A 27,536-nucleotide genomic window follows, 5' to 3' on the forward strand; every position below is an offset into this window, starting at 1 on the left:
TTTCTCTTTTTCTCTTCAACATGTACACATCCCAACAGACATACCGGAAAAAGCCAATGAAGAAAGCCATGGAAGAGGCAGGGAAAGAAGTCAAGAATGGTTTTTCCAAAGCCTACTTCAGCACAGCGAATGGAGTAATAAGCAAGAAGGCACAATAAGTGTCGTGTCTCAAAGACAAAGCATATATAATAGCCTAACAGATCCGCTTGTTTTAAAGCAAAGACTGAATTGAAAGTTATATATGTTTTAGCATAAACTAATTTCTTTTGAGTTTATAAATCATTTGTATCCGGAACGTATTAATATATTGCTGTTGGGTTGATCTGTTAACTGAATGCTTTCATCAGCAGTGAGGCGAGAACTCCGCAGAACTCAGAACCGGTGCGCCTTCTCTCCTCTCCCCACCAACCTAGCCCCCCCCCCCCCGGCCCCACCCCGCCCGGACACGGTCCCCACCACGCCTTACACACCTGCAGAGCCAGGGCACAGGGAGCACTGTTTCTCACAGCAAGTCTGCAAATAAGTTAGTTTTGTTCAGATTAAAATGTTTAAAACAAAATGTTATTATCTTCTAAATACAGGGTATGCTCTAATCTATATTTAGCAATAATTGTCAGTACACAATCGGTCCATTTGTTCCTTTAGGAATCAACCCCAGAAAATATTAAAATGGTCACATAGATGGACAACCCAGCAACCCCTTTTCTCTCTCAAGTCTGTCTTGTCTCCAGAATCTCAGATTCCCACAATTACTCCTAATTCTCAACTTAGTGACATGGTAATAGTTTTTTATTCCTTTTTTTTTATTTTGAAGAAAAATCTCCCAGACCCTCATAGCACAAGGGCTCTGGATAGGCCTAGTTCTTCTGTTTTAACTGGGTTTCCTTAGTTATTCATGCATTCACATCTACATCCTATGTTAAGGTACCCTGGGTTAGGATAACAGTGTTCATTTTAAAAGTAGGATCCGAATTTGGCTGCCTATCTCCTCTCTGAACAAGGACTCGAGCCCACTAATCTCCATCACTGGGCCCTTAGAATGATCTGTCAATGGACTATCTGTAAGTTAGAATTAATAGAGCATCGAGGGAAAAATAGATACTGACCTTGTCAACGATTTCTTAAGAGCCTACTTGAGAATATTATCCCCAAATAGCTGCTGTTTGTCTTTACAGGTTAGGTTTTTGAAAATAGGAAGAAAGAGAGGGCTATGGAAAGGTTCCAGCACTGCCCGCAGTAAAAAGCGCCGGTTTGGCAAGCCCAGCACACCCTTGCCCTGCTCGGGTAACCCGAGCCCCGCAGAGAAGCACACAGAGGAAGGCGAGAGGGACCACTCCTTTCTCCCCAAGGGCAGGGCGGTCATCTACCATTAAATTGTCCCAAGAATGGAAACGGTATTATCCGAAGATCTGATACAGATTTACACCCTATAAAATAATTCATACCCTGTAAAAACGAGATTTGCGCACTTTGACACTCTCTCTGCTTTCCTGCCTTACTTTAAGAAGTTTTTAGGTCGTAACATTGACATCAGAGGCTTAAATGCCCCAACACATTACAGCACAAAAGGACTTTGTCCTTTGGGGACCATTTCTGTTTTCTGAGCTTCCGTTTGAAAAAAAAAATTTTTAATGGGAAAACAAAAACACGGACTGTGGTACTGACGTGTACACTGACACTGGGCATACTGACACTTCCAACGTCTATTTCTTGTAAACGCCCCTCGGGGTTCCGCTGCCCTGAAAGGCAACTGACCTTACCAGCCTTCACGGCGAGGGCATCGTGCCCTCCAGCCCCTCCTCTGCCAGCGGACCCATTTCTCCGGAACAGACATCTTCCGTCTGATGTCCGCTTTCTCTTGGGTCTTTCTAGTCTCCTAAAGCTGTCTTGTTCTAGGGTGCTCAACCCCCTCCTTCCATCACATCATGCCTGCACAGCTCTAAGTACTGTGTCCTCCCAGAAACTCACTTTAAAACAAGGGCTCGCTTTGAGTATGACTCTCCCTGCTCCCGTAACAAAGTCCTCGACAGACTGGGGAGGAAGCCCCTCGGAGGAGCTAGACTTTGGTGCAGTTTTAGGTCTCAGAGGGGAGCTACAATGTTATCAAAATGCACTCACCGCAGGTAAAAATGAGGCTCAGAAGGCAGAGGTCACGGGTCAGCTGCTGTCTCCAGCTTCCCCTCAGTCATCAGGCCCCGGCTCTGCACTCAGCCTCGCAGCTGCAGTTCCGGAGGCTCCCGTGGGCTCCATCCCCACACGGCCAGGACAGAGGCGTCCTTCAGCCGAGGCAGACCCAGACAGCTGGAAACCACTGATCAAAGGGGAAGCTCGGTTAGTTTACACTCTCCAGCTCGATTTGGATAGAGGCTTCAGGATGCTTACTTCTGACTTGATCTGTAATCCTAGGGAAGCTTCATGAAACACTTTATAGCCTTAAACCATTCAAGGGCTGGTTAAAAAAAAATACAGGGTTATGAAGTCTTAGTCACAAAAACTGAATCAGGTAACTATCTTCACCTGTTATTAAGTGTTACAATTTTAAACAAAATGTTTACTTTTAATGTGATTTTCCTAAAGCAAAGCTGTTTTAAAAAAAGTTCTGTATAATTTGTTAGAAAAAAAAAGGGAAGTTTTCCCCCCAAATAAATTTCTCCTCACTCATAAGAATGAAAACAGTTATATGAGTATGGTAAGCATATGTTTATTCCAATTTTTCAAACAAAAGAATGTTCACTTACTGGAATTAAATACAGAAATCTCAACCCATCAAAATTACATACTAAACTATTTAGACATATTGAGGGGAAAGTCCTCCCCACATTGGAGAGGTATTTTTAAGGCAAAAGGTTACTATGATGGACAGAACTTCATTTCTTGTGTAAGAAACCAGTCTAGTTCTTTCCAGTATTTCCATTTCATTTTATGTTTCTGGGGACTTCCTTATTTGGAAAATAAGGATAGCACTTTTTTGATTTTCCTTGGAAAACACTTATATCTTAAGAACATAGTATCATGACTGAGGTGGCCAGGGAGGCAGGAGAAGCCATTTTTTCCTTGTAGATAAAAAGCATCTGTATGATTGTTGTATAATAAATTGATTTTTACACTAAAGTATGTCATGATTCCTTTTATTCGGTTCAAAGAAGTTAAAATGTGTTCTGCATGCTATTCCAAATGACCTATTACTCAGGAATTTTTTTTTTAACAAAGTTATATTTTAGCAATTAATTTTGGAGGTGTAATTCATTTCAGTAAGCAGTGGGCTTTTATATAACAATGTCACCTTTATGCAGTATTCATATACCAAGTTAAACTCTTTCAGAAAACGGTCATTCGTAAGGAAAAGTTAAGAGTAGACTAGCAGAGAGGATATGGTGGTGGTAATGGTAGAGTCTACCTGCCGATGCAGAAGATGTAAGAGATGCAGGTTCAATCCCTGGGTCAGGAAGATCCCCCGGAGAAGAGCATGGCAACCCACTCCAGTATTCTTGCCTGGAAAATTTCATGGACAGAGGAACCGGGCGGGCTCCAGTCATGGGTCACAAAGAGTCGGACACAACTGAAGCGACTTAGCGTTCTGCACAGCAAGCAGAGGATAGAAAGGTTATAACAAAAACAGCTACACAGCACGACCCAGGGGAAAGTGCAGGACTGGCTGAAGAGGCTAGGCTGGGCACAAGCAACGTGCAGCCACGCTCCAGCCCTGGGCACTCTCTTCGCAGGGTCAGGCAGACAGGAGGCCGCTGCAGCAGCTCAGGAGTGGGTCTGAAGCCTGAGGCAGACTTAATGGTCGTGGGGCAGATCACAGACTGGCCTAGTGTCGGTGTAGAGAGAAGAGGTTTAATGTGACGTTGACAGCAATGCGCAGAATGGTACAAGAGAGCTCCAAGTCTGCTTAGGAAGTGGCTTAAATTCCTGGACAGTAACAAGGATGGGGCAGAATATCCTGAAGAGCAGGAGCGGAGGAGAGTGGGAGGTGGCCCTGGAGAGCGGAAACTTCACCTCACCTCCCCAAACGGGGGCCACAGACCTCCCCATCACCTCCTGGGGTTTCCTTACCTTAAACAGTGGGTGCAACCCGTTCATTAAAAGCCTAATAACTTGTTGCAAATTAAAAGCTGCTTGTACATGACAAACGTTCACCTAAATAAGTTTCAGTTTCTCAGTATAAAGAGAAATTCAACGTGTTTTTATTATTCAGTTTATTATTACCACTTAAATTTATTATTTAGGATTTCTTCAAAATCAAATTATATTCACATTAAAGAAGAATTCTAAAAATAAAAAATAAAGGGTTCTACTCCAGGGCAAGTTAAAATAATAATCACTCTTACAACACCTAAACGACACTCACCTAAAATATCCCTTGACCTTCAGTAACACATGACTTTCAGTCATGGGTAGGTGGGGGAGCAAAAGCTATCGATTTGTAGGTCATTTTTCTGTCTTGAGAGGCAGCACTCAGGAAACACTGGGATGACACCAGGAGGACAAGCAGATGTGAAAGTCAAACCCTCACTGAGCACTTCGTGAATCAGTCAGTTTGGCTCTTGGAAGCAACCCACTGGGAGCCCATTATAACCCTGTGTGTGTGTCCCCAGCTGCTAAGTCATGTCCAACCCTTTGCAACCCCACGGACTGCAGCCCGCCAGGCTCCTCTGTCCATGGGACTCTCCAGGCAGGAGCACCACAGTGGGTTGCCACTTCCTCCTGCAGGGGAACGAACCCACGTCTCCTGCATTGGCAGGCAGCTTCTTTACTCCTGAGCCACGTGGGAAGCCCCGTTATGACCCCATCTGAAGCCAGATCCCATCTGACAGTGCAGCCGGGCTGCAGCAGGCACAGCCACCCTCCAGCCCTGGCAGGTACCTTGGCATCTGTACGCACCAGTCTGACCCTGAGATGGGAGCTGTGCTCTTGTGTGACCAGTTACCACCACTCATCCTCTTACATTCGGCCTGTTCACCCAGGTGACCCCCGAAGGCATCTGCATTTGTGACACCTGAGCACTGAAGAACAAAAGGAAAAATTCTGCATGGTTTTGCCTAGACCGAGTTCACACATTTCAAGGGAAATGAACTTCACTTTCCTGTTGACTGTGACCCTAATGATAAATATCACAAGTTGCAAATTTCTCTCAAAGTTTAGGCACTGTCCCAAAGATGGTCTGTGTACAGAGCTAGCCTTTATTTTTTAAGTCCAGTTTAATCCTATGAGCCTTGATAAACTCTGGAAATAGTCATGTTCAATTGCAAAATTCATTAAATCTACCTTCCCAGTGCTGTATGTTGTTATGGTGATACAGAAGTGACCCAGATGAAATATTTGCCCTTCCGAGTTCATAGTCTTGTAAAGCAAATGGAGAAACATGTAAAATAATAGAAATATGGAAAACTGCTTACCAAGAAAACTTTTCCAAAGGAGACAGTGTCTGGGCTTAGCTTTAATGGGTGAGGAATTTTCCAATGAGACAGGGAGGGAACTTTGTCCCAGCAAATCCCAGAGGTTAAACACCTAGGATTTTACCAGGACTCACCATCCTTCCACAATGAGGAGGCACTTCTCCAGTGCCCCCCATGTGGCTGGCATTGTACCAGGGCTTTGGAATAAAGTAGTGAAGAGATCAAACAGGGTCTCTGCTCAAAGAGCTCAGGTTCTAGGTGGAAGATGGGAGGTTGAAGAGGGAGGGGACATATTATGTATCTATGGCTGATTCATGTGGATGTATGGCAGAAACCAACACAATATTATAAAGCAATTATCCTTCAATTAAAAAAAGAAAGAAAGAAGGGCTCACAACCAGTGAGTACCTGCTAGAGGAAAACAGGGGTTACCGCAAAACTGCAAGAACATGCTGTTGGTGCTGTTCCAGGTGTCAGGATTCGGTCTCCCCGTGTCCCGTGGGGAACCAAAGCCGAATGCTGAGACCACTGTTTGCACCTGATTCAGCTCCCAACACCACTCTGCTACTCCTGGCTCGAGCAGAACGACCCAGACAGCTGAAACGCCGTCACCACGGGTGAACAAGCGCACTTTGGGAGTCTATTTGAAGTTTTCCCTTCTTTTGGTAACAACTGCACTGTGTATTCGGGTGCAAGCTGAGCAGCAGAACCGCTAGGTGACAGCCACGTAAATCCCCCAGAACCTGACCTCACACAGCTGCGGGAATGAAGGAGGAGCCTTGGGAAGGTGGCTGTCATCAGGTGTGATGTGGGCGTTCAGAATGCACACCGCAGACATTCGGGAAGAGAATATGGACCTGGGGTGGGGAAGACCGAGAACGAGCCTGAGCTGCAGCCCACGCAGACAGACAGGTGCCTCTGATCTCAGTGGTGAAGGTGACCTGCGGAAGCCAAGGCCTGTGTCCCAGAGCCCTGCACACACCTGGCCCAGGAGGAGGAGCTGATAGACTGCTGGGGAAGCGGAGCAGCTGCAGGGCCAGCACGTGCCTCAGGGGGAGCCTGCGGACAGGCCATGAGGCAGGCATGCAAACCAAGCCCAGTCCTCTGCCCGCAAGCCTCCCCCTGGACACCCCCCCGTGGCCACTCTCACCAGAAAGGTACAGGGGCACGAGTCGCCCTGCCCAAGTCAACAGGTCGCAAAGCCACCATGTCCTGTGGCGACAATCGAAAGTGCCGTGCACATAGAGAAAGATCCAGCAACCCCAGCTTAGCTTACCTGAATTCCCAGAAAGAGAGGTCTCAGTCAACAGTGGCCAGTCCTCCGGATCCGAGACGGTGTCTGCTTCTGCTTCTCTATTATCTGGTCAGTAGTAACAACCGTATCATAAACGGGAGAATCAAACCATTCAAGGACCAGAAACGTAAGCGCTCAGCCAAGGACAGCTGGGCCTCCGCCTCAACAGATCCCAGTTCATGTGGAAACAAGTTTCTCCAGCTTTCCTTGACCCAAGGCAAAGCCGAGGTTTTTTGTTTTGTTTTGTTTGTATCTTAATTAGCATACTCATTTTCTAAAAGCATCAGAATGCTGAACTGACACCTATTGTCCATATGTTCTAACCACTCTGACCCCCTTACACTTTCCTGTCACACACATTCACAGACACACACACACACACACACACACACACCTTGCATTCCGTAGGCTCCTGGGAGAGGTCTCAACTACACTGGATTGGAGACCTGTATTAGTCAGGATTCTCCAGAGAAAGACAACCAATAGCACATAGATATAAATATCTTGATGTACAATTTATATGTGTATATAACATATAAACATATATATAACATATACACATATAAATTGTATATAAAGAGAGAGAGGGAGATATCATTCAGCAGTTGGCTCCCAAAATTGTGAGAGCTGGCCAGTGTGAAATCTGCAGGGCTGGCCATCAGACTGGAAACTCAGGCAGGGTTTCTAGGCTGTAATCTTGAAACAGAATCGCTTCTTTCAGCAACCTCAGTCTTGACTCTTAAAATCTTCAACTGATTAGGCGAGGCCCACCCACTTTATGGCAGGTAATCTGCTTTACTCAAAGTCTATTGATTTAAATGTTAATCATATCTTAAAAAAAGAAGCTATTAAATAAGTGCTCTGATACTCTTATAGCTTACAATATACTAAAACATAGCTCATTAAAAAATTCAAGGAAAATGACAAATTGGGATTATAAAGACTGTTTTAGGCATATTAAACTATAACTAAGCTATATTATATAACAATTATATACTGTAAAATCTGGCCTTCAGTGTACAGTCTTTAACTGCAGTTATCCAATCATGTTCCTTATAGATGGGCTTAGCTTATGTAGGTTTCATTTTTCTAAAATAAATCCAGTCAGCTGTATATACAACTCCACGCACCAGACTTTATTAGAGCATTTAGTAATTATCAAAAGATGAATATTTCTCCTCTGCTAAAGCTGGAAGTTTTGTTAAAGTTCCAGAGAAACCAGAATATCTGCCAAACAGAAGAAGAACTATTTCAAAATACAACACTGTTTTCATCTGAGCTCTTTTCATCCCAAAGTAAGCTCTCCCTTAAAGAGACACGCTAAGTGGTATATACACACAGATGCTGAGGTTTCCCTTCTCCAAATAACTTGAAGCTGCTTCTCAAAAATCAATTTTACTTTCAAAAATTAAAAAAAAAAAGGGCACCATCACTCCAAGTTGCTAAACATCCTGAACTTCTTATTTTCTGACCAAATTTAAATACAAAAGGTAAACCTTTGTGACCAAATGGACAAACGACCAACATATTTCAGTCTATCCCGACTTGGCAGGTCTCAGGAACTCCACTTGCTGTGAACGTGCACAGAGCACTAAGGCACAGCCTGTGTGGCCGGAGGCTGCTTTGTCTCCTCCCCGTGGCTCAGGCTGGTGGAAAGGGAACAGGAGAACAGCTGTTAGTGAAGCCTGAACCATCCCCTTCCTAGGCCCTAGAACTCAGGGAGCCAACGTGAATGTCACTCCCTGTCATCGGCTACTTCCCTAACTCAGATAATAACTTAGCTCCACTGGGAGCTAAGGTCACTGCACTGGGGGGAACTGCCCAGGGTCAAAATCACTCTCAAAAATCTCTTAAACGTGCTGCTTTCAAGACTCACGTATCATCTCTCCACAGTCTAATGCATGATTTTTTTTTTTCCTTCGGTGTTGGAGAAAAGACAGCTATTTCTTGGAGGGAGGGCCAGTTAAAGTGGCTGGTCTGACCTTTGGGAAAATGCCCATTGTTAATAAGCAGACTGAGTCCAGTTGGAGGTTCACAAAACAAGAGGTGGGTAGGGCCCATATTCTCCCATCCTAAAGTGAACACTAGGGCATGTGCTCATTGAGAAGAACAGACAGAATCACCTCTGAGATTTATTTCTCAATCTTCTCCTGCATTCAGCACATACAATTTAATTTGGGCATGACAGACATTGCTGGTTACCTACCCAACATCTATACTCCCCTTTCTCCTTATTAACAGAATCCCACTTTGCGGGAAGACAGTAACAAGCTCAGTTTAAATCTGTAGCCCCAGATTCCCTTGTAACTAACAAGCTTCATGTGATTCGGTTCCGGCCAATGGAGACAAAAGTCTACTGATTCAGCTTCCATGAAAACTATTTCCCTAATTTTTTAAAAAGAAAAGAGAGTCTACTGGCACACATCTTTTACCAAATCCTTCACCATCTGCCTGCCCCTCCCTGCCTGGAGAGCAGATGTGCTTGAAGGTAGAGCTGCTGTTCTGTGACCATGAAACCCAAAGCCAAAGGAAAGATAACAGAGCAGGAAGTGAAAACAACCTGCGTCCCTAACTAGCACTCAAAGCTGCCGTACCAGCCTTGGATGGGTTTCCCCGATGACTCAGCCAGAGAAGAATCTGCCTGCAAGGCAGGAGACACAGGAGATACAGGTTTGATCCTTGGGTTGGAAAGATCCCCTGGAGAAGGAAACGGCAACCCACTCCAGTATTCTTGCCCTGGAGAATCCCATGGACAGAGGAGCTTAGCGGGCCATGGGGGTCTCAAAGAGTCAGACGTGACTGAGCTCAGCACCAGCCTTGGACAAAATCCCTCTGGGCTACTGCTCACAGGATTCAAACAAAACCTCTATTTGGTTCAGCTTCTGGAGTCTGATTTCTCTTATACATGACTGATCATAACACATACATTTAATTCGCATTAGATCCAATTCCCCACTAGGGCTGGAATTCTAATATACTTAGCCCAGATTAGGCTTTTATCCATATCCTCTTTTAGTACTATTTTGACTTGGAGATTTTGTTATTTTTGTTTTCCCCAAATAAAACTGTAATGTTTCCCTGATACTGAAAGTCATTCAAGATACAGTTACAAGGGTATTCACTAAGATTTGTTTGTGATAATTTAAAATAATCTGAATGCTCATCAACAGTAAATCAAATGTGAAAGTATAATAGACCCATAAACTAGAACAGCTACAGTTATTTTAAAAATCAGCAGATCCTTATTATTGACTTGGAAAGAAACCCTACTTCTGTTACTGAGAGAACAAAGGAAGAACAATGCACATAAAACGTAGTTACGTCATTTATGGTACTTAAAATACACACACTGAAACTTATCAAGATGTTTGTATATATTCTTATGTAAACATAGAAACATAGCTGAGCACCGAGAAATTGATGCTTTTGAACTGTGGTGTTGGAGAAGACTTTGAGAGCCCCTTGGACTGCAAGGAGATCCAACCAGTCCATCCTAGAGGAAATCAGTCCTGAATATTCATTGGAAGGACTGATGCTGAAGCTGAAACTCCAATCCTTTGGCCACCTGATGCGAAGAACTGACTCACTGGAAAAGACCCTGATGCTGGGAAAGACTGAAGGCGGGAGGAGAAGGGGATGATAGAGGATGAGATGGTTGGATGGCATCACCAACTCGATGGACGTGAGTTTGAGCAAGCTCCAGGAGTTGGTGATGGACAGGAAGCCTGGCATGCTGCAGTCCATGGGGTCACAAAGAGTTGGACACGACTGAGCAACTGAACTGAAACAGAAAAAAAATCAAGAAGAATATATACTAAAGAGATAGTTCTCTCTGGATCATAAAAAAGAGGGAAGGTTAGGGAGAGAGGAAAATTCACTTACTTGATAAATGTTATGTTGTTTGAGTTTATTACACAAGAGTCATTTATGAAAGTGAAAGTGTTAGTAGCTCAGTTGTGTCCAACTCTTTGCGACCCTATGGACTGTAGCCCGTCAGACTGCTGCATGAATTCTTCAGGCAAAAGTACTGGAGTGGATTGCCATTCCCTGCTCCAGGGGATCTTCCTGACCCAGGGATCAAACCCAGGTCTCCTGCAGTGCAGGGTGGACTCCTTACCATCTTAGCCACCAGGGAAGCCCAAAGTCATTTATATCTTGCACTACATCTAAAAAAATACAGAACAGCCTAAGTTAGAAAAGTCAAGTCACCTAAAATGTCACCACACAGAAATAACCATGGTTGACATTTTGATGAAAATCTCCTAGAATCCAGACCTCTCACTACATATGCATGCGCACACATCTTCTCACCTTCTGCAACACCACCCCCTCCTCGCACCATCCTCTCGCCCTCTTCTGCTGGCTTCCTCTCCCTTACCAAACTTCAGCTCCCTGGAGCATCCCGAGGATTCTGTCCTGGAACAACTTCTCTCTGTAACTGGTCCCTAAGTCAACTCATCCGGTCTCATTGTCAGACCCTCCACCATGAGTTTCAGTCTTGACTATCCGGTTACCCACTTGAGAGCTCCATTCAGATGCTGAAACCACAAATCTAATGTACACTCACACCCAGCCTTTAAGATCCAGCCACACCCCTTTCCTTCTCTCTCCACCAATAAAAGCAGAACTTTCCCAGTCTACACGCACACACACACACACAAACACACACATACACACACACCCCACTACCAGCAGTTCCCAAAGTGTGAGCCTTTGGGATGTCTAAGTTTTCAAAGATTCTGTGAGGTCAAAACTATTCTGGTAATACTGTGATGAAAACTAGCAAAAATTTGCTTCCTTCATTCCTACTCTCTCTACAAACATACAGTGGAGTTTTTCAGAGCCTACCTGATGTGTGGTGTCATGATGGATGGAATTCAGAAGCAGATATAGAGGCCCTTATTAAGGCAGACTGTGTGGATCACAACAAATTGTGGAAAATTCTTAAAGAGATGAGAAAACCAGACCACCTGACTTGCCTCCTGAGAAACTTGTACAGAGATCAAGAAGCAACAGTTAGAACTGGACATGGAACAACAGACTGGTTCCAAATAGGAAAAGGAGTACGTCAAGGCTGTATATTGTCACCCTGCTTATTTAACTTCTATGCAGAGTACATCATGAGAAATGCTGAGCTGAGGAAGCACAAGCTGGAATCAAGACTGCCGGGAGAAATATCAATAACCTCAGATATGCAGGTAACACCACCCTTATGGCAGAAAGTGAAGAAGAACTAAAGAGCCTCTTGATGAAAGCAAAAGAGGAGAGTGAAAAAGCTGGCTTAAAACTCAACATTCAGAAAACTAAGATCATGGCATCTGGTCCCATCACCTCATGGCAAATAGATGGGGAAACAATGGAAATAGTGACATTATTTTCTTGGGCTCCAAAATCACTGCAGATGGTGACTGCAGTTATGAAATTAAAAGATGCTTGCTCCTTGGAAGAAAAGCTATGACCAACCTAGACAGCATATTAAAAAGCAGAGACATTACTTTGCCAACAAAGGTCCATCTAGTCAAAGCTATGGTTTTTCCAGTAGTCATGTATGGATGTGAAAGTTGGACTATAAAGAAAGCTGAGCACCAAAGAATTGATGCTTTTGAACTGTGGTGTTGGAGAAGACTCTTGAGAGTCCCTTGGACTGAAAGGAGATCCAACCAGTCCATCAAAATCAGTCCTGGGTGTTCATTGGAAGGACTGATACTGAAGCCCAAGCTCCAATACTTTGGCCACCTGATGCGAAGAACTGACTCACTGGAAAAGGCCCTGATGCTGGGAAAGACTGAACAGAGGATGAGATGGTTGGATGGCATCACCGAGTTGATGGACATGAGTTTGAGTAAACTCTGAGGGTTGGTGATGCACAGGGAAGCCTGGTGTGCTGCAGTCTATGGGGTCGCAAAGAGTCGGATATGACTGAGCGACTGAACTGATTAAGCCAGACATTAGAGATCTGCAAAAGCACAAAACACTAATCTTCTCATAGTTCTTGTTTTGAAAAGTCTGGTTATTTTTCATAAAAATCTGTTATTTATATCAATAGGTAAACATTTATTACTGTTCTTTTAATTTTTTAAATCTACTTATTTTTAATCGAAGGAAAACTGCTTTACCATATTGTGCTGGTTTCTGCCATACATCAACAATTACTGTTCTTTTTAAAGGAACACATTTCAAAAACTGTCTCAGAATATTTCCTACATGACAATAAATATACTATTTTAAAATTTAAAAAAAACTCAGTCTCAATTTTTAACATGGAACATATTCACAGACAGCTGACAAAGCCAAAGCTTTCTGGGGATCCTCAATAAATTTTAAAAGTGTTAAGAGATCTTAATTCCAACCAGCTTGAGAACCATTCTTAACAACCATGGGCATTTAGTGAAGAGATCTGAAATGGCTATCCACTATCATCATGCGTAATGAACAGTGCACGGAGTGGGATGTGTGTTTGGAAGAACTTTGGAAATCTAGAGGCTACACTGTCAATGTTATTTCTTGTATTAACTGAGAAAACAGTAGGATGGCTAATTCAAATGCTGACAGTTTTTGTTCTGGTTTGAAATACCTGATATGATCAGAATAATATCCTTTTTGAAACCACATGACAGATTTCTGTGACAAAAGCTGATTCTTATGTGATAGAGAAGGCTTTAGCTAGTGTAAATTTATATAGGGATCCCTTTTGATTCAAGAAAGAAAAAAAAACACTAGAATTCCTCCCAGGGCACAAGCACCAGAGTAAAGGACTTCACTATCCATTTGCCCACTTCCTCCCCTCTAGAAAGAGGAAACGATTCCAAATGGACAGAAGCAGCAGCCTCAGAATGGACATGGGCTAACCACAGTGAGAGGAACACGCAACAAGATAAACCCACATGTTGTTTTAAAATGTATATATACATGTTTAAAACTGGACTCTCCTGGTGGTCCAGTGGTTAAGAATCCGCCTGCCAATGCAGGGGACGCAGGTTCGATCCCTGGTCCGGGAAGATTCCCACATACCTCGGGGGCACCTGAGTCCGTGCACCGCAAACTCCTGAGCCTACACTCGACAACTACGGAAGCCCGCACGCCTAGAGCCCTGCTCTGCAACGAGAAAGCCGCTGCAATGAGAAGCCTGTGCCCTGCAACAAAGAGCAGCCTTCCCTCACCGCACCTAGAGAGACTTTGGTGCAGCAACAAAGACCCAGCGCAGCCAAAAATAAACCACGTAAATAAAATTGAAAAAAAAAAAAAAAGTCTACATATACTACGTATATAAGGTGTGTAGAATGTACTCTATCAAGTACACAGTTCAGTTTAACTGAAAATGAACTGTTCACTCAGGAACCTCGATATTTTTCTCAAAATCTGTTTTAATTTTTTAAAATCTTGCTTAAAAAAAAAACAATGTGTATCCAAAAAAAAAAATGAAGTTTTCATGATCCTTTTTATGCTTTTCAAAATGTATATGTCTTGATGGGTATTGTAAGCCATACTCTATGCCCAGGGAGTCCCACAGAAGCAGCTGGTTAGAAAAGATGCAGCTAATTAGCTACCTAAGTAAGGTTTTACTAACATCAACCACTCATGCTTTAGCTAAATACCTCCTACTTCAACGAAGATACTTCTAGGAAAGATCCTTGTTAAAAAACAAACAAAATACCTCTGCAGCTGCAGTTCACAGAATGATTTCAGGTCAGCTGACTGCTTCCCCCAAAATTCCTAAAATTGAACAAGAGGTGGGTTGGTTGAAGTGGTTGACAGTTTTTCTACACCAGAACACATTCTCTTAAGTCACAGAGAATGTTCCAAACAAAAAGAACTTACCAGAACATCGTCCTCAAGGCGTTGAAGAACCTCGAAATCCTTGTCAAGATTGCTCAGCTCTTGAAGAACAAAACTGTGAAACTGTTCCAGTTTATTCAGTCTGAGAAAAAATAAGAGCAACAAATTTCACCAGACCGCTGGATGTGACAAAGACATCTCTAATCTTATTGCAAAGATACTCCATATTTTTCTCTAGATGTTTCTTGTCTTAAGAATATACATCTCCTTTCTCTTCTTTCCCCTTGGAAATGTTCTTTTGAGGAATCACAATTCCATAAACTTGCGTTGAAACCCAACACTTACCTGCGATGATGTATCTGGTTTAAAAGTTCTATCAGGCAATCTGGTACTTCCTTTGCATTTTTTGAATAAAGTGGGCTCCTTCTGTACCTAATCTAAACCATAACAACAACAAAATGAGCACATCCGGGTTAAACAGAACTACATAAATTGGATGTAGTCTTCATATTAAAAAGATGTTGCCCGCACATAATATTCACAGCAAACATCACTAAAGCACTGTGCATTTCATATATTACCTCAGGTTTGATATCAATAAAGGACAATAAGCTAAAATAGGAAAACATGTATTCATGCCACGGATACACATATTGAGTATCACAAACAAATTTCCATTATAAACTAGCTTACATTAGTACTGCAGAAAATAAGACTGGAGATCTTTCAAGTTAGTTCAATGAATATACGTTAGGGTGAGATCGTAAGTACTTTTCTCAAATGTGCTAACAAATAATTCCTTAGGGATTTATAAACAGTAGGGAAATGGACGGGACACAAATGGTTTCAAAGTCCTCTTGCAGACAAGGTTCTGTGACAGCCTGCATGTGTGGCGTCTCGAAGATTTGCCCTAGTCAGCTGACCACCCACACCCAGTCCACCTGCGTCTCCATCCCAGACGCCTCTCTCATCCCCACAGTCCCCTGGTCCTCCCTTCCTTGTCTATAGCTGTGACCAAATCAATGCTTCCCGCTTGTCCAGTTTTCTGAGACTGCAATCAACAAAAACCAAAGCCTTTCCATACAGGTCCATCTGGTCCCATGAGAGCAAATGGACATGGAATAGCTGCCCTGGTTTAAGCTGGGGTTTTGTTTTTGGGTTTTTGGCGGAGAGCCACACTGTGCAGCATGTGGGATATTAGTTCCCCAACCAGGGATCGAACCCACACCCACTGCAGCGGAAGCTCTGATTCTTACCCACTGACCACCAGGGAAGTCCCCAGAATAGCTGTCTTATAAATACAAACCACAGTTCACAAAGACACTAAATTCAGCAACCACAGCTAGAACAATGTACCTCCCCAGAGACTCAGGTACACCTTCACACAGGAAGGACCACAGTGGTGTTAATGAATGTGAACCTGTTACTTCAAATGCATAACGAGCTAGCTTTTCATTTTTACTGGACCATTACCTCATAGTTTCTTTTCAGTTCTCTAGTGAAGTTTTCAAAAGCAGTGATCATCACAGAACCTTTTAAGTTCTCTGGCAGAACGTTTAAGGATGAAGTTGAAATGCCTTCTGCACAAGAAGAATAGAACATTAAGTAAAACTAACAAAGGGCTCAAAGTAGGTATGCTCAGCCTGCCTGCTGCCCAGAGCATGGGAAGTCCTTTAGAAACTCAGGCATGACCCAAAGAAGACCCGCTGGCTTCTGTGGGTCACGGACTTCGTGACCCACAGAAGTCCATGGCTGCAGCAAGACTGACTCCAACCGTGACTGACCAGACCAGCTTGAGCCAAGAGTCCTCAGCTGATGCTTCATGCAGCTTCCCACCAAAACTCACTGTCTGGCAAGGGCTCATTTCAACAAATTTTCCCAGCACCTTGAATCAGAGCAACTGATCAGATCAGATCAGATCAGTCACTCAGTCGTGTCCGACTCTTTGCGACCCCATGAATCGCAGCACGCCAGGCCTCCCTGTCCATCACCAACTCCCGGAGTTCACTCAGACTCACGTCCATCGAGTCAGTGATGCCATCCAGCCATCTCATCCTCTGTCATCCCCTTCTCCTCTTGCCCCCAATCCCTCCCAGCATCAGAGTCTTTTCCAATGAGTCAGCTCTTCCCATGAGGTGGCCAAAGTACTGGAGTTTCAGCTTTAGCATCATTCCTTCCAAAGAAATCCCAGGGCCGATCTCCTTCAGAATGGACTGGTTGGATCTCCTTGCAGTTCAAGGGACTCTCAAGAGTCTTCTCCAACACCGCAGTTCAAAAGCATCAATTCTTTGGCACTCAGCCTTCTTCACAGTCCAACTCTCACATCCATACATGACCACTGGAAAAACCATAGTCTTGACTAGACAAACCTTTATTGGCAAAGTAATGTCTCTGCTTTTGAATTTGCTATCTAGGTTGGTCATAACTTTCCTTCCAAGGAGTAAGTGTCTTTTAATTTCATGGCTGCAGTCACCATTTGCAGTGATTTTGGAGCCCAGAAAAATAAAGTCTGACACTGTTTCCACTGTTTCCCCATCTATTTCCCATGAAGTGATGGGACCGGATGCCATGATCTTCATTTTCTGAATGTTGAGCCTTAAGCCAACTTTTTCACTCTCCACTTTCACTTTCATCAAGAGGCTTTTTAGTTCCTCTTCACTTTCTGCCATAAGGGTGGTGTCATCTGCATATCTGAGGTTATTGATATTTCTCCCGGCAGTCTTGATTCCAGCTTGTGTTTCTTCCAGTCCAGCATTTCTCATGATGTATTGTGCATATAAGTTAAATAAGCAGGATGACAATATACAGCCTTGACGTACTCCTTTTCCTATTTGGAACCAGTCTGTTGTTCCATGTCCAGTTCTAACTATTGCTTCCTGACCTGCATATAGGTTTCTCAAGAGGCAAGTCAGGTGGTCTGGTATTCCCATCTCTTTCAGAATTGTCCACAGTTTCTTGTGATCCACACAGTCAAAGGCTTTGGCATAGTCAATAAAGCAGAAATAGATGTTTTTCTGGAACTCTCTTGCTTTTTCCATGATCCAGCAGATGCTGGCAATTTGATCTCTGGTTCCTCTGCCTTTTTTAAAACCAGAGCAACTGTCTGCACCTTAAATCAGAGTATGTCTAAGAAGCAGGCTGAGGTGTTGTTAGAGATCTCTAGGATAATGTAATGGGTAAGACATTCTAGGGACTGGCGTTTAACAGCTTCTGGGTACCAAGAGGCTTTACAAGGGCTCACGAAGGGTCTGGCACTGTGTGGACCAACTCATTTAATTCTCAGAAAATCCAAGTGAAGCCGGTACTGTTCATGTCACTTTTCACACAGATCACACAACTGGTGCGAACTCACACTGACAGCTCCAGGGTCAGAACGCAGGGCTGCCCGGCTCTCACCACCCACTTCGAGTACCTGGGGGCCTCCAAATTTGCCTTCTTAGAGCCTTTGGTCTCAAAGGATAGGCGTGTTGCTCATCCAGAAGGCCAACCCCATGTACGCAGACACTTCAGATCATTCTCCTTCATCTGTGGAGTGGATATTTCTAACACAAACATTTGGCTATACTAAAGCAGATACCTGTAAGTTTAAGAACACTTGGGGCCTGGAAATTGCCACAAAGACTTAAGAGGCAGAAATCAAAATGCCAGGAGGAGACAGTGCTTGCTCTTATCTACAGTGTGTGCAACGATTTACTTATGTCTGAAGACAAAGCACTTCGTTTTTTGGCTCCTGCAGCCACTATGATCTTAAAACTCTAGCTGCCTTGTAGTTCACATTGGGACTCTAAGTGCTCACACATCTGAAACATCTGGGTGCCCAGCGTTACCTGCCAACTCAGCTTCTTCTGCCACCAAGGAAAGGGCCCCTGGTTCACCACCGTCTTCCAGCCATGGCTGTTTCCACTTAGCACCGTGACGGTCAGCTCTGTCTGAAGGCAAGCGGAACACACTGATAATCACACACACACGTCTCCTTGTTCCCAGATTTATCTTGCTCTTTTTTCGCCAGTGAATATCTAGCCATGATGAGCGGCAAGTGAAACGTGTTCCTGCCTTGTTACAAATTGCTTATCATTTGGCACGTTGACTAAGGGCACGTCTCAAAGCACGAGGTGTGCTGTTGCCTGAAAGAGGACCCGAGCATCCTTCGATGAGCTCAGTGACATGCAGGAGCACTCTCCTTTCCAGGATACGGGCTGGCTCAAATGGAAAGCAGTAATGGTTGGCATCAACCAGGGCTCCCGGCTAAAGGGGCAAGGTAGCAAGGTTTCCAGGCCGCCTGGCCCTTGGAAGCTGATCGGATCAGCTCAAGGAGGGCACCACCTGCTGGTGACGTGGAGCCTCAGCACCGGACTGAGGACTGTCTCACGAAGGAGGGCCTCACCAGTGTGAGTGATCACATTTTCACTCGGAACCTGAAAGAGCTCACAACCAGCTTCTCTTTTTTTAAAAAAAAGTGAAAAGCATAAGCAATACTCTCAACCTGGAGAGGTGCAACTATCTCTTTTCACTGCTCTAAGATTCAGGTGTGTTCCTTTATTTGAAAAGTATCAGTTCAGTTCAGTCGCTCAGTCGGGTCTGACTCTTTGCGACCCCATGAATTACAGCACACCAGGCTTCCCTGTCCATCATCAGCTCCCGGAGCTTGCTCAAACGCATGTCTATCGAGTCAGATGGGTATTTGCTAGGGAGTCTGGAAAAGACTCTCATGCTGGGAGGGATTAGGGGCAGGAGGAGAAGGGGACGACAGAGGATGAGATGGTTGGATGGCATCACCAACTCAATGGACATGAGTTTGAGTGAACTCCAGGAGTTGGTGATGGACAGGGAGGCCTGGTATGCTGTGATTCATGGGGTCGCAAAGAGTCGGACAGAACTGAGCGACTGAACTAAACTGCACTGCACTGTTTCAAGGCTAAATGATTTTTTAAATCCAGGGAAGAATCCAGACACAGCCCAGTCCTCTTCCAGCCTCTAAACAAATGGCACTCAGGCTTAAATCTCACATGGTGCCTACACCCCGGTCAAGACCCAAAGAAACCACTTAGAAAGAATTCTAGCTAGCCCCAGTTAGGCACCCATGAACAACTACTATGTTTCTTTACATTTCTCTCCTTTCTGCCTCTTTTGCCTCTTCTGGTTTCCCCCCCGCCCCCCCCCCCCCCACCCCGACATTTGTAGCAATAGCTCAAAGCATGGCCTTGAATGTTCATGCCCCACCTGTGGAAAAACAAAGCATCTACTGGCATAGACAATATAATAGCTACCTCCAATGGAGAGAGGAATCCAGGAACCCTGTATAAACAATGTGATGGTTCCCTGAACAAGCTGCTTGGAATTTGTGAACCTACTATATGGGGATCATCCCAGAGGGCCCACTTCAGCGACATGGAAATAATCTGGCACAGAAAACCCTTTGGAAGGGGCAATCCTGTAAATTACTTTACCTGAAATAGAGGAGCGGCTCTCCAGAGAGAACAAGTTCCTCTAGGGAAACCAGCGCACTCCTTAAAGCATGCAGGTCCTAAGTGATGCAGCTGACTCAGCTTTGTTTCCATGGCAACTGCATGCCTCTTTGAACCAGGACCTTTGGACATTCTCATAAAGGGGCTAAAACTATGTACATGCAGCACTTAAAAAACAAACACAGTCAGTAAACACACCGTGGCCGAAACTAAGGTGATCTCGAATGAATGCTGGTTCTCTTGGTGGCTGCTAAAGGAGTGTCCACTTGCTTTCGGACACAGGTGTCTTCATCGCTGTGAAAGCTGAGGGCTTTTGCAATCTGAGGAGCTTCTGAACTTATTTTAGGCACAGGTTGTATGTAGTGAATAATCTGGTGTCCATATTGCATTTACTCACTCATATTTCCGATGAAAACAGTTTTTAGTGCATGAATACCCAAGTTCTCCCAAGTTGAGGCATTAAAAGAAAATCTTACTCTGAAGTGACACCGTGTGGCTATAAATGATAAAGGTCAAGAGCCTTCACTACGACAAGAAAAGTCTTTTTTTATCGAAATACCCTTCCTATGGAGGTACTTTCCTAATGTCAGTTCCTCTGTTTATTCTACCAATGTGTACTATGCTAAGAATCTGAAAGTTAAAGACAATCTTTACTGTTGAATTTATCAGCCTGATGGAGACCACTGAAAAATATTTTGTCTGGACTAATGCATTTCGATTGCCAATGCAGGAGACTCAAGAGCTGTGGGTTTGATTTCTGGGTTGGGAAGATCCCCTGGAGGAGGGCGTGACAACCCACTGCAGTGTTCTTGCCTGGAGAATCCCATGGACAGAGGAACCTGGTGGGCTACAGTTCATGGGGTCGCAAAGAGTCAGACACGACTGAGAGCATGCACACAAACCAACTAATAATAAATACTGATTTCTGAGTATGTATGGATAATTATTCAAACACAGAATTCTGCAGAGGTTCGTCACTACATGACAGCATGTTCTAAGTTTCTTATTCACTTTCTAAGTTTCTTATTCTTCTTTCTAACTTTCTTATTCTTCTTTCTAACTTTCTTATTCTTCTTTCTAACTTTCTTATTCTTCTTTCTAACTTTCTTATTCTTCTTTCTAAGTGGTGTTGTTGCTGTTTAGTCATTAAGTCACGTGTGACTCTTTGCGACCTCAAGGACTGTAGCCTGTCAGGCTCCTCCATCCATGGGATTTTCCAGGTAAGAATACTGGAGTGGGTTGCTATTTGCTTCTCCAGGGGATCTTCCTGACTCAGAGATCAAACTCGGGTCTCCTGCATTACAGGCAGTTTCTTCACTACTGAGCCACCTGGGAAGCCCCTTTCAAAGAAGGTACACGATGAGGGCAAAATGCAAAATCATGAGTAATCAGTCATCCTGTCTGCTCACAGCTCTGGGAGCCCAGCACATCCAAAATTCCAGAGAAAACATTAAAACAACAGCCCATGAGCAAAAGAGCCAAACAGGAGATACCAAGGGAACATTTCATGCAAAGATGGGCTCGATAAAGGACAGAAATGGTATGGACCTAACAGAAGCAGAAGAAATTAAGAAGAGGTGGCAGGAATACACAGAAGAACTGTACAAAAAAAAGCTTCACGACCCAGATAATCATGATGGTGATCACTCACCTAGAGCCAGACATCCTGGAATGTGAAGTCAAGTGGGCGTTAGAAAGCATCACTACGAACAAAGCTAGTCGAGGTGATGGAATTCCAGTTGAGCTATTTCAAATCCTGAAAGATGATGCTGTGAAGGTGCTGCACTCAATATGCCAGCAAATTTGGAAAACACAGCAGTGGCCACAGGACTGGAAAAGATCAGTTTTCATTCCAATCCCAAAGAAAGGCAATGCCAAAGAATGCTCAAATTACCTCACAATTGCACTCATCTCACATGCTAGTAAAGTAATGCTCAAAATTCTCCAAGCAAGGCTTCAGCAATATGTGAACCGTGAACTTCCAGATGTTCAAGCTGGATTTAGAAAAGGCAGAAGAACCAGAGATCAAATTGCCAACATCCGCTGGATCATGGAAAAAGCAAGGGAGTTCCAGAAAAACATCTATGTCTGCTTTATTAACTATGCCAAAGCCTTTGACTGTGTGGATCACAAGAAACTGTGGACAATTCTGAAAGAGATGGGAATACCAGACCACCTGATCTGCCTCTTGAGTAATTTGTATGCAGGTCAGGAAGCAACAGTTAGAACTGGACATGGAACAACAGACTGGTTCCAAATAGGAAAAGGAGTATGTCAAGGCTGTATATTGTCACCCTGCTTATTTAACTTACATGCAGAATACATCATGAGAAACGCTGGGCTGGAGGAAGCACAAGCTGGAATCAAGACTGCCGAGAGAAATATCAATAACCTCAGATATGCAGATTAACACCACCTTTAGGGCAGAAAGTGAAGAGGAACTAAAAAGCCTCTTGATGAAAGTGAAAGAGGAGAGTGAAAAAGTTGGCTTAAGGCTCAAAATTCAGAAAATGAAGATCATGGCATCTGGTCCCATCACTTCCTGGCAATAGATGGGGAAACAGTGGAAACAGTGTCAGACTTTATTTTGGGGGCTCCAAAATCACTGCAGATGGTGATTGCAGCCATGAAATTAAAAGACACTTACTCCTTGGAAGGAAAGTTATGACCAACCTAGATAGCATATTGAAAAGCAGAGACATTACTTTGCCAACAAAGGTCCATCTAGTCAAGGCTATGGTTTATCCAGTGGTCATGTATGGATGTGAGAGTTGGACTGTGAAGAAAGCTGAGTGCCGAAGAATTGATGCTTTTGAACTGTGGTGTTGGAGAAGACTCTTGAGAGTCCCTTGGACTGCAAGGAGATCCAACCAGTCCATTCTGAAGGAGATCAGCCCTGGGATTTCTTTGGAAGGACTGATGCTAAAGCTGAAACTCCAGTATTTTGGCCACCTCATGGGAAGAGTTGACTCATTGGAAAAGACTCTGATGCTGGGAGGGATTGGGGGCAGGAGGAGAAGGGGATGACAGAGGGTGAGATGGCTGGATGGCATCACCGACTTGATGGACATGAGTTTGAGTGAACTCCAGGAGTTGGTGATGGACAGGGAGGCCTGGCGTGCTGCGATTCACGGGGTCGCAAGGAGTCGGACACGACTGAGCGACTGAACTGAACTTCCCCAAAGGACACCGTTTTTTGAAAATCACCTGACAAAGGGGCTTTGTGGAAGTCTGAGCATCCAGTGTGAAGACCTGACACATTGTTGGACAAGGAAAAATATCCAACTGGACGCATCCAAGAGGATAACAAGGACCATCACTTGAGCCACATCAGCGCGTGCTCAGGGCAGCCCAGCTCAGCACCGAGAGAAACCCTCTGAGCTTGCAAGCTTTCTCCCTTGGGGGAAGGCGAGAGCATCTGGGTGAGTGCTCAGTTACCCCAGGCGAAGAAGACAATTTCTTTCTTGCTCCAGCCAGAATCCTGAGGTACACTACATGGCCTGGGGTGAGGAGGGGCTTGGAGAACAGCATCCAGGGTTCTCAGGGAGCATCGAAGGGACGCAGATCCTGCTACCTGCCTCAGGTGCCCCATAAGGAGGCTTTCTCAAGAGCTGCTGGGCACGCATGACCTACGGGATAACCCTGCAGCTGGTCCACGGACACCACAAACAATCTGGACGGCTCGCCCATGCACAAGCCCACCCTGGGGCTGGCTCATTTTGCACACTCCCAAGAGCACACCAGGATTCCTGCCTGGGAAATCCCACAGGACAGAGGAGCCTGGTGGGCTACAGTCCACGGGGTCGCAAAGAGTCAGACACAACTGAGCGATTAAGCAACAACAAAGCTCACTGACTGTGAGCATTCATAAGACGCCAGGCCTATTCGGCAGGAAGCACTGAGCATGAGCACCCCCTAGCCCCAGGGGAAGCGACCAGAGGCTGCCAGCACCCGGCCTGGCTGTGCAGGTTGCAGAGAAAACGCAGTCTGCAGAGGTTCCCTGGAGAAAGAAAAGCGTGGAGCAGGAACATCCCTAGAAAAGGCCTGGGAAGGCTTCAGGATCCCTAGGAGACAAAACACATTTCTCTCTTGAAGCCAATCAGTATAGACTAAATATGAAGACAGCAACACAAAACTTCAAGGAACATGAAACTCAAGGAAACGCGACCTGTCCAAAAAACACAACAATTATACAGTATGCTGGCCTGGAGAATTCCATGGCATGTATAGTCCATGGGGTCACAAAGAGTCAGATGTGACTGTGCAACTTTAAAAAAAAAAAGAAAAAAATACAGCGACTGACCTCCACAAAAAAAAAAAAAAAAAAAAATGGAGCTCTGCAATTTGCCTAAAAAAGAATGCAAAACAGCTGCTCTAAGGAAGCTCGGTTAGCTATAGGAGCACTCAAAGGTACAAACTTCCGGTGACAAAACAAGTTAAGTCCTGGGAATGAAATATACAGGCAGCACGGTGACTACAGTTAAGACTTTATTTGAAAGTTTCTGAGAAAGTAGACCTTAAAGGTTCTCATCACAAGAAAAAGACTCACTATCTGTGGGGACAGATGTTAACAACATTCATTGTGATCATTTTACAACATGCATGAATAGCAAATGATTATGTCGTGCACTTGAAATTAACATGCTACCTGTCAATGATAACCCAATTTTTTAAAAAAGGAAACAATCGATACTTTTCTGGAGCCCCAGAAGGAGAAAAAAGGGAAAAGGAGCAGAAAGCTACTTAAGAAAATAATGGCAGGCTTTTCGGGTGGCTCAGTTGGTAAAGAGTCTGCCTGCCAATGCAGGAGACGTGGGTTCGATCCCTGGTCTGGGAAGATTCTACATGCTGCACAGCAACCAAGCCCATGCGCTACAACTACTGAGCCTGTGCTCTAGAGCCTGGAGACCACAAGTATTAGCCCACGTGCAGCAACCATGAAAGCCTATGCATCACAGCAAGAGAAGCCACCACAGTAAGAAGCCGATGTACTGCAACAGAGAGTAACCCCTGCTCACCGCAACTACGGAAAAGCCCAGGCAGCAACGAAGACCCAGGTACAGCCAAAAATAATAAATAAAATTTAAGAAAATAACAATGGCTGAGAACTTCCAAAATCTGGGGAGAAATCTGGACATCCCAGTTCAGGAAGCTCATAAACTCCCCAAAGATTCCCTCACAAAGATCTTCTATAAGACACACTATAATAAAACTGTCTAAAATCACACACACCCACAGAATTTAAAAAGCAGTGGAAAAAAATTCCTCATGGTTCAGTTCCTAAGTTGTGTGTAACTCTTTGTGACCCCCTGTAGCCCACCAGGCTCCTCTGTCCATGGGATTCTCCAGGCAAGTATACTGGAGTGAGTTGCCATTTCCTTCTTCAGGGGATCTTCCCTGCCCAGGGATCGAACCTGGCTCTCCTGCATTGCAGGTGGATTCTTTACCAACTAAGCTACCAGGGGAGCCCTGTCCACTTGCATAGAATACCTTTTTCCGTTCTTTTACTTTGAGCCTTTGTGCATCCTTAAAGCTGAGCTGAGTCTCTGTAGACAGCATATAGCTGGGTCTTGTTATTTTTATCCATGAAGCCACTCTCCATCGTTTGATTGGACAGTTTAATCTACTTACACTTAAAGTAGTCATTGATTTTTAAGGACTTACTAACACCTTTGTATTACTCGCTTTCTGGCTCTTTTGTAGTCCCTCTCTTGCTCTTTGCTTTTGCGGTCCATTTTCTACAGCGGTATGTTTTGATTTCCTTTTCTTTATCTTTTATGTATCTACTATAGATTATCAGAAAAATGGACTTTAGGTTTAAAAATGTAACGAGAAAAGAGGGCCATTACACAATGACAAATGGATCAATTCATAAAAAGAAGGTAACACACTGTAAATATACGTGCACCCAGTATCGCGGCACCCATGTTACGCAAACGTGAACAGATTGGAAGGGAGAAACCAGCAATGCTACAATAGAGCGGGATTTCAGTACCACCCCGGGGGGCAGAGAGGAGGTGGGCTGGGTGACGGGACCCGGATCCCAGGCCACGCGCTTCCTGACACAGACCTTCCTGTTTCGCGAGTGAAACCCCTGCTCCTCCCGTGCCGGCTTACCACTCGGGGCAGGGCAGCAGACGGCACTGCCCTCTCCAAGGTCTGGCAACTGTCGCTCTGTATAGTGATTATATCTGCCTCAGTTTGAATAACAGCCCTGTCAGCCAAAATCAGATTAATTTTGCTTAATTCTGCAAAATAAAAAAGTTTAGAATTCTCTCACCTCTGTCCTCCACGTTCTGCAGTTTATGTTTGAAAGTAGTACTTTTCATCAATGACTCTGGGGCCACAGTCTTAAAAAAAAAAGAGGTGGTCAGAAATACATGCATTTATGTCAAAATAAGCAATATGCGGTATTACATCATCCCTCAAGAAGGAATAAGCCAGTATATTAAGTATAATATCAATTCTGGAAAACAGATAAATAACCAACAATTAAATAGTACCTTCGATTCATTTTCTTCAACATCTGAGTGCTCCAGCGAAGAGAGATCGCTCAGTGGGCTGGGGCTGTGAAGTTCTGAGTATTGGAAGAATAAATAGTTATAAGAGAATAAACATGCTAAGAAGCAAATGAGGAAATGACATTTCACTATCAATCTATAAATTAAATTTCAACATACCCTGCCCCCTGTAAGGGATACAGTTATTAAAAAAAAAAAAAAAGAAAAAAACTCAAACCAAAAAACATTTTGTATCTTTCAAAGTATACATGGGTACAAGGTTTACAAGTTTGCGGATAAAATGAATAGCCAGTTACCTCCACTAGGCCAGCATCTTTTGTGGCTGCCCATGTGGCCCCAAATACATGGCGAGAGCTCTATCATCTCACCGCGGTAGTTCTCTTGCCTCTCTCAGATCTGTTCCTTTGTTCCCCTCACTCTCTAATGCTGTGTTTCCCTCTCTGCTATTTTTCTTTCCCCACTTCTTTTCTTCCAGTGGCAGCCAAATTAAGAGGCTGGCACTCGTGCCTGCTAAGTGCCTGCCAATGTGCTAAGCTGTAGAATGATAAAGGTGAAGAAACAATATCCTGACTCTCACCAATTTAAAAGATGTGAATTGTTTCAATAAAATACAGTGGGGGCTGAGATAAACCTTATAAGTCAAGGGTTAGCACACCCTGGCCCCTCAGGTCAAATCCCATCTGTCACTTGGTTTTATAAATAAAGTTTTATGGAAACACAGATACAGCCATTAGTTTACATCTTGTCTGCGACTGATTTGGGACTATGAACACAGAGTTGAATAGTTGCAACAGAAACTCTAGGGGCCAAAAAAGCAAAAAATAAATACTACCTGTTCCTCTACAGAAAAAGTTTACCAAACCCTGCAATCAACCACCATTTGCATTTGTTGCTATTTTAAAAGCAGATGAACACCAGCAATTCTTACACACAAGGTGATCTCAAATGTTAAACGAAATTAAAACACAAAGTCCTCTGTCTTTTGTTAATCAGGACAAGAAAGAGAAGATTAATCAATCATACCTTCACACTTTCTTCAACAGATATCAAGAGAAACATATTTTGCTTTTTTAAACTA

General features: G+C 44.0%; 2 protein-coding genes across 12 annotated transcripts in view; one reads left to right on the forward strand and one right to left on the reverse strand.

The window, feature by feature from the left end:
- Positions 1–322, forward strand: part of ELOVL2 (ELOVL fatty acid elongase 2) — a 46,509-nt gene extending 46,187 nt beyond the window's left edge. Inside the window, exon 8 of the mRNA XM_086370331.1 lies at positions 39–322. Within this exon, the coding sequence (XP_086226457.1) occupies positions 39–158 (120 nt within the window). The 3' untranslated portion in view covers positions 159–322. The remainder of the gene's footprint in view (positions 1–38) is intronic.
- The window catches only part of SYCP2L (synaptonemal complex protein 2 like), a 70,614-nt gene that overhangs the window by 1,325 nt on the left and 41,753 nt on the right, over positions 1–27,536 (reverse strand). For 4 of the 11 annotated variants that reach the window (XR_015152558.1, XR_015152561.1, XR_015152562.1 and 1 more), the window contains 12 exons: positions 26,441–26,514; positions 26,218–26,287; positions 18,300–18,401; positions 15,946–16,052; positions 14,818–14,909; positions 14,515–14,614; positions 14,351–14,409; positions 8,193–8,342; positions 6,679–6,762; positions 3,398–5,009; positions 2,119–2,311; positions 471–513 (listed from right to left, as the gene is read on the reverse strand). Coding sequence is in view for 3 of the 11 variants with exons in the window: in XM_086370326.1 (XP_086226452.1) it covers positions 8,288–8,342; positions 14,351–14,409; positions 14,515–14,614; positions 14,818–14,909; positions 15,946–16,052; positions 18,300–18,401; positions 26,218–26,287; positions 26,441–26,514 (659 nt within the window). In the remaining 8 variants the exon portion in view is untranslated. Of the gene's footprint in view, positions 1–470; positions 514–2,118; positions 2,312–3,397; positions 5,010–6,150; positions 6,260–6,678; positions 6,763–7,811; positions 8,343–14,350; positions 14,410–14,514; positions 14,615–14,817; positions 14,910–15,945; positions 16,053–18,299; positions 18,402–26,217; positions 26,288–26,440; positions 26,515–27,536 lie in introns of those variants that run through there. The other 7 variants (XR_015152565.1, XM_086370326.1, XM_086370327.1 and 4 more) reach the window with 3 other exon arrangements.

This window comes from Bos grunniens, chromosome 23, assembly GCF_055505025.1.
Source record: "Bos grunniens cultivar Pamir isolate PY7600 chromosome 23, Bosgru_T2T1.0, whole genome shotgun sequence".
NCBI lineage: Eukaryota > Metazoa > Chordata > Mammalia > Artiodactyla > Bovidae > Bos > Bos grunniens.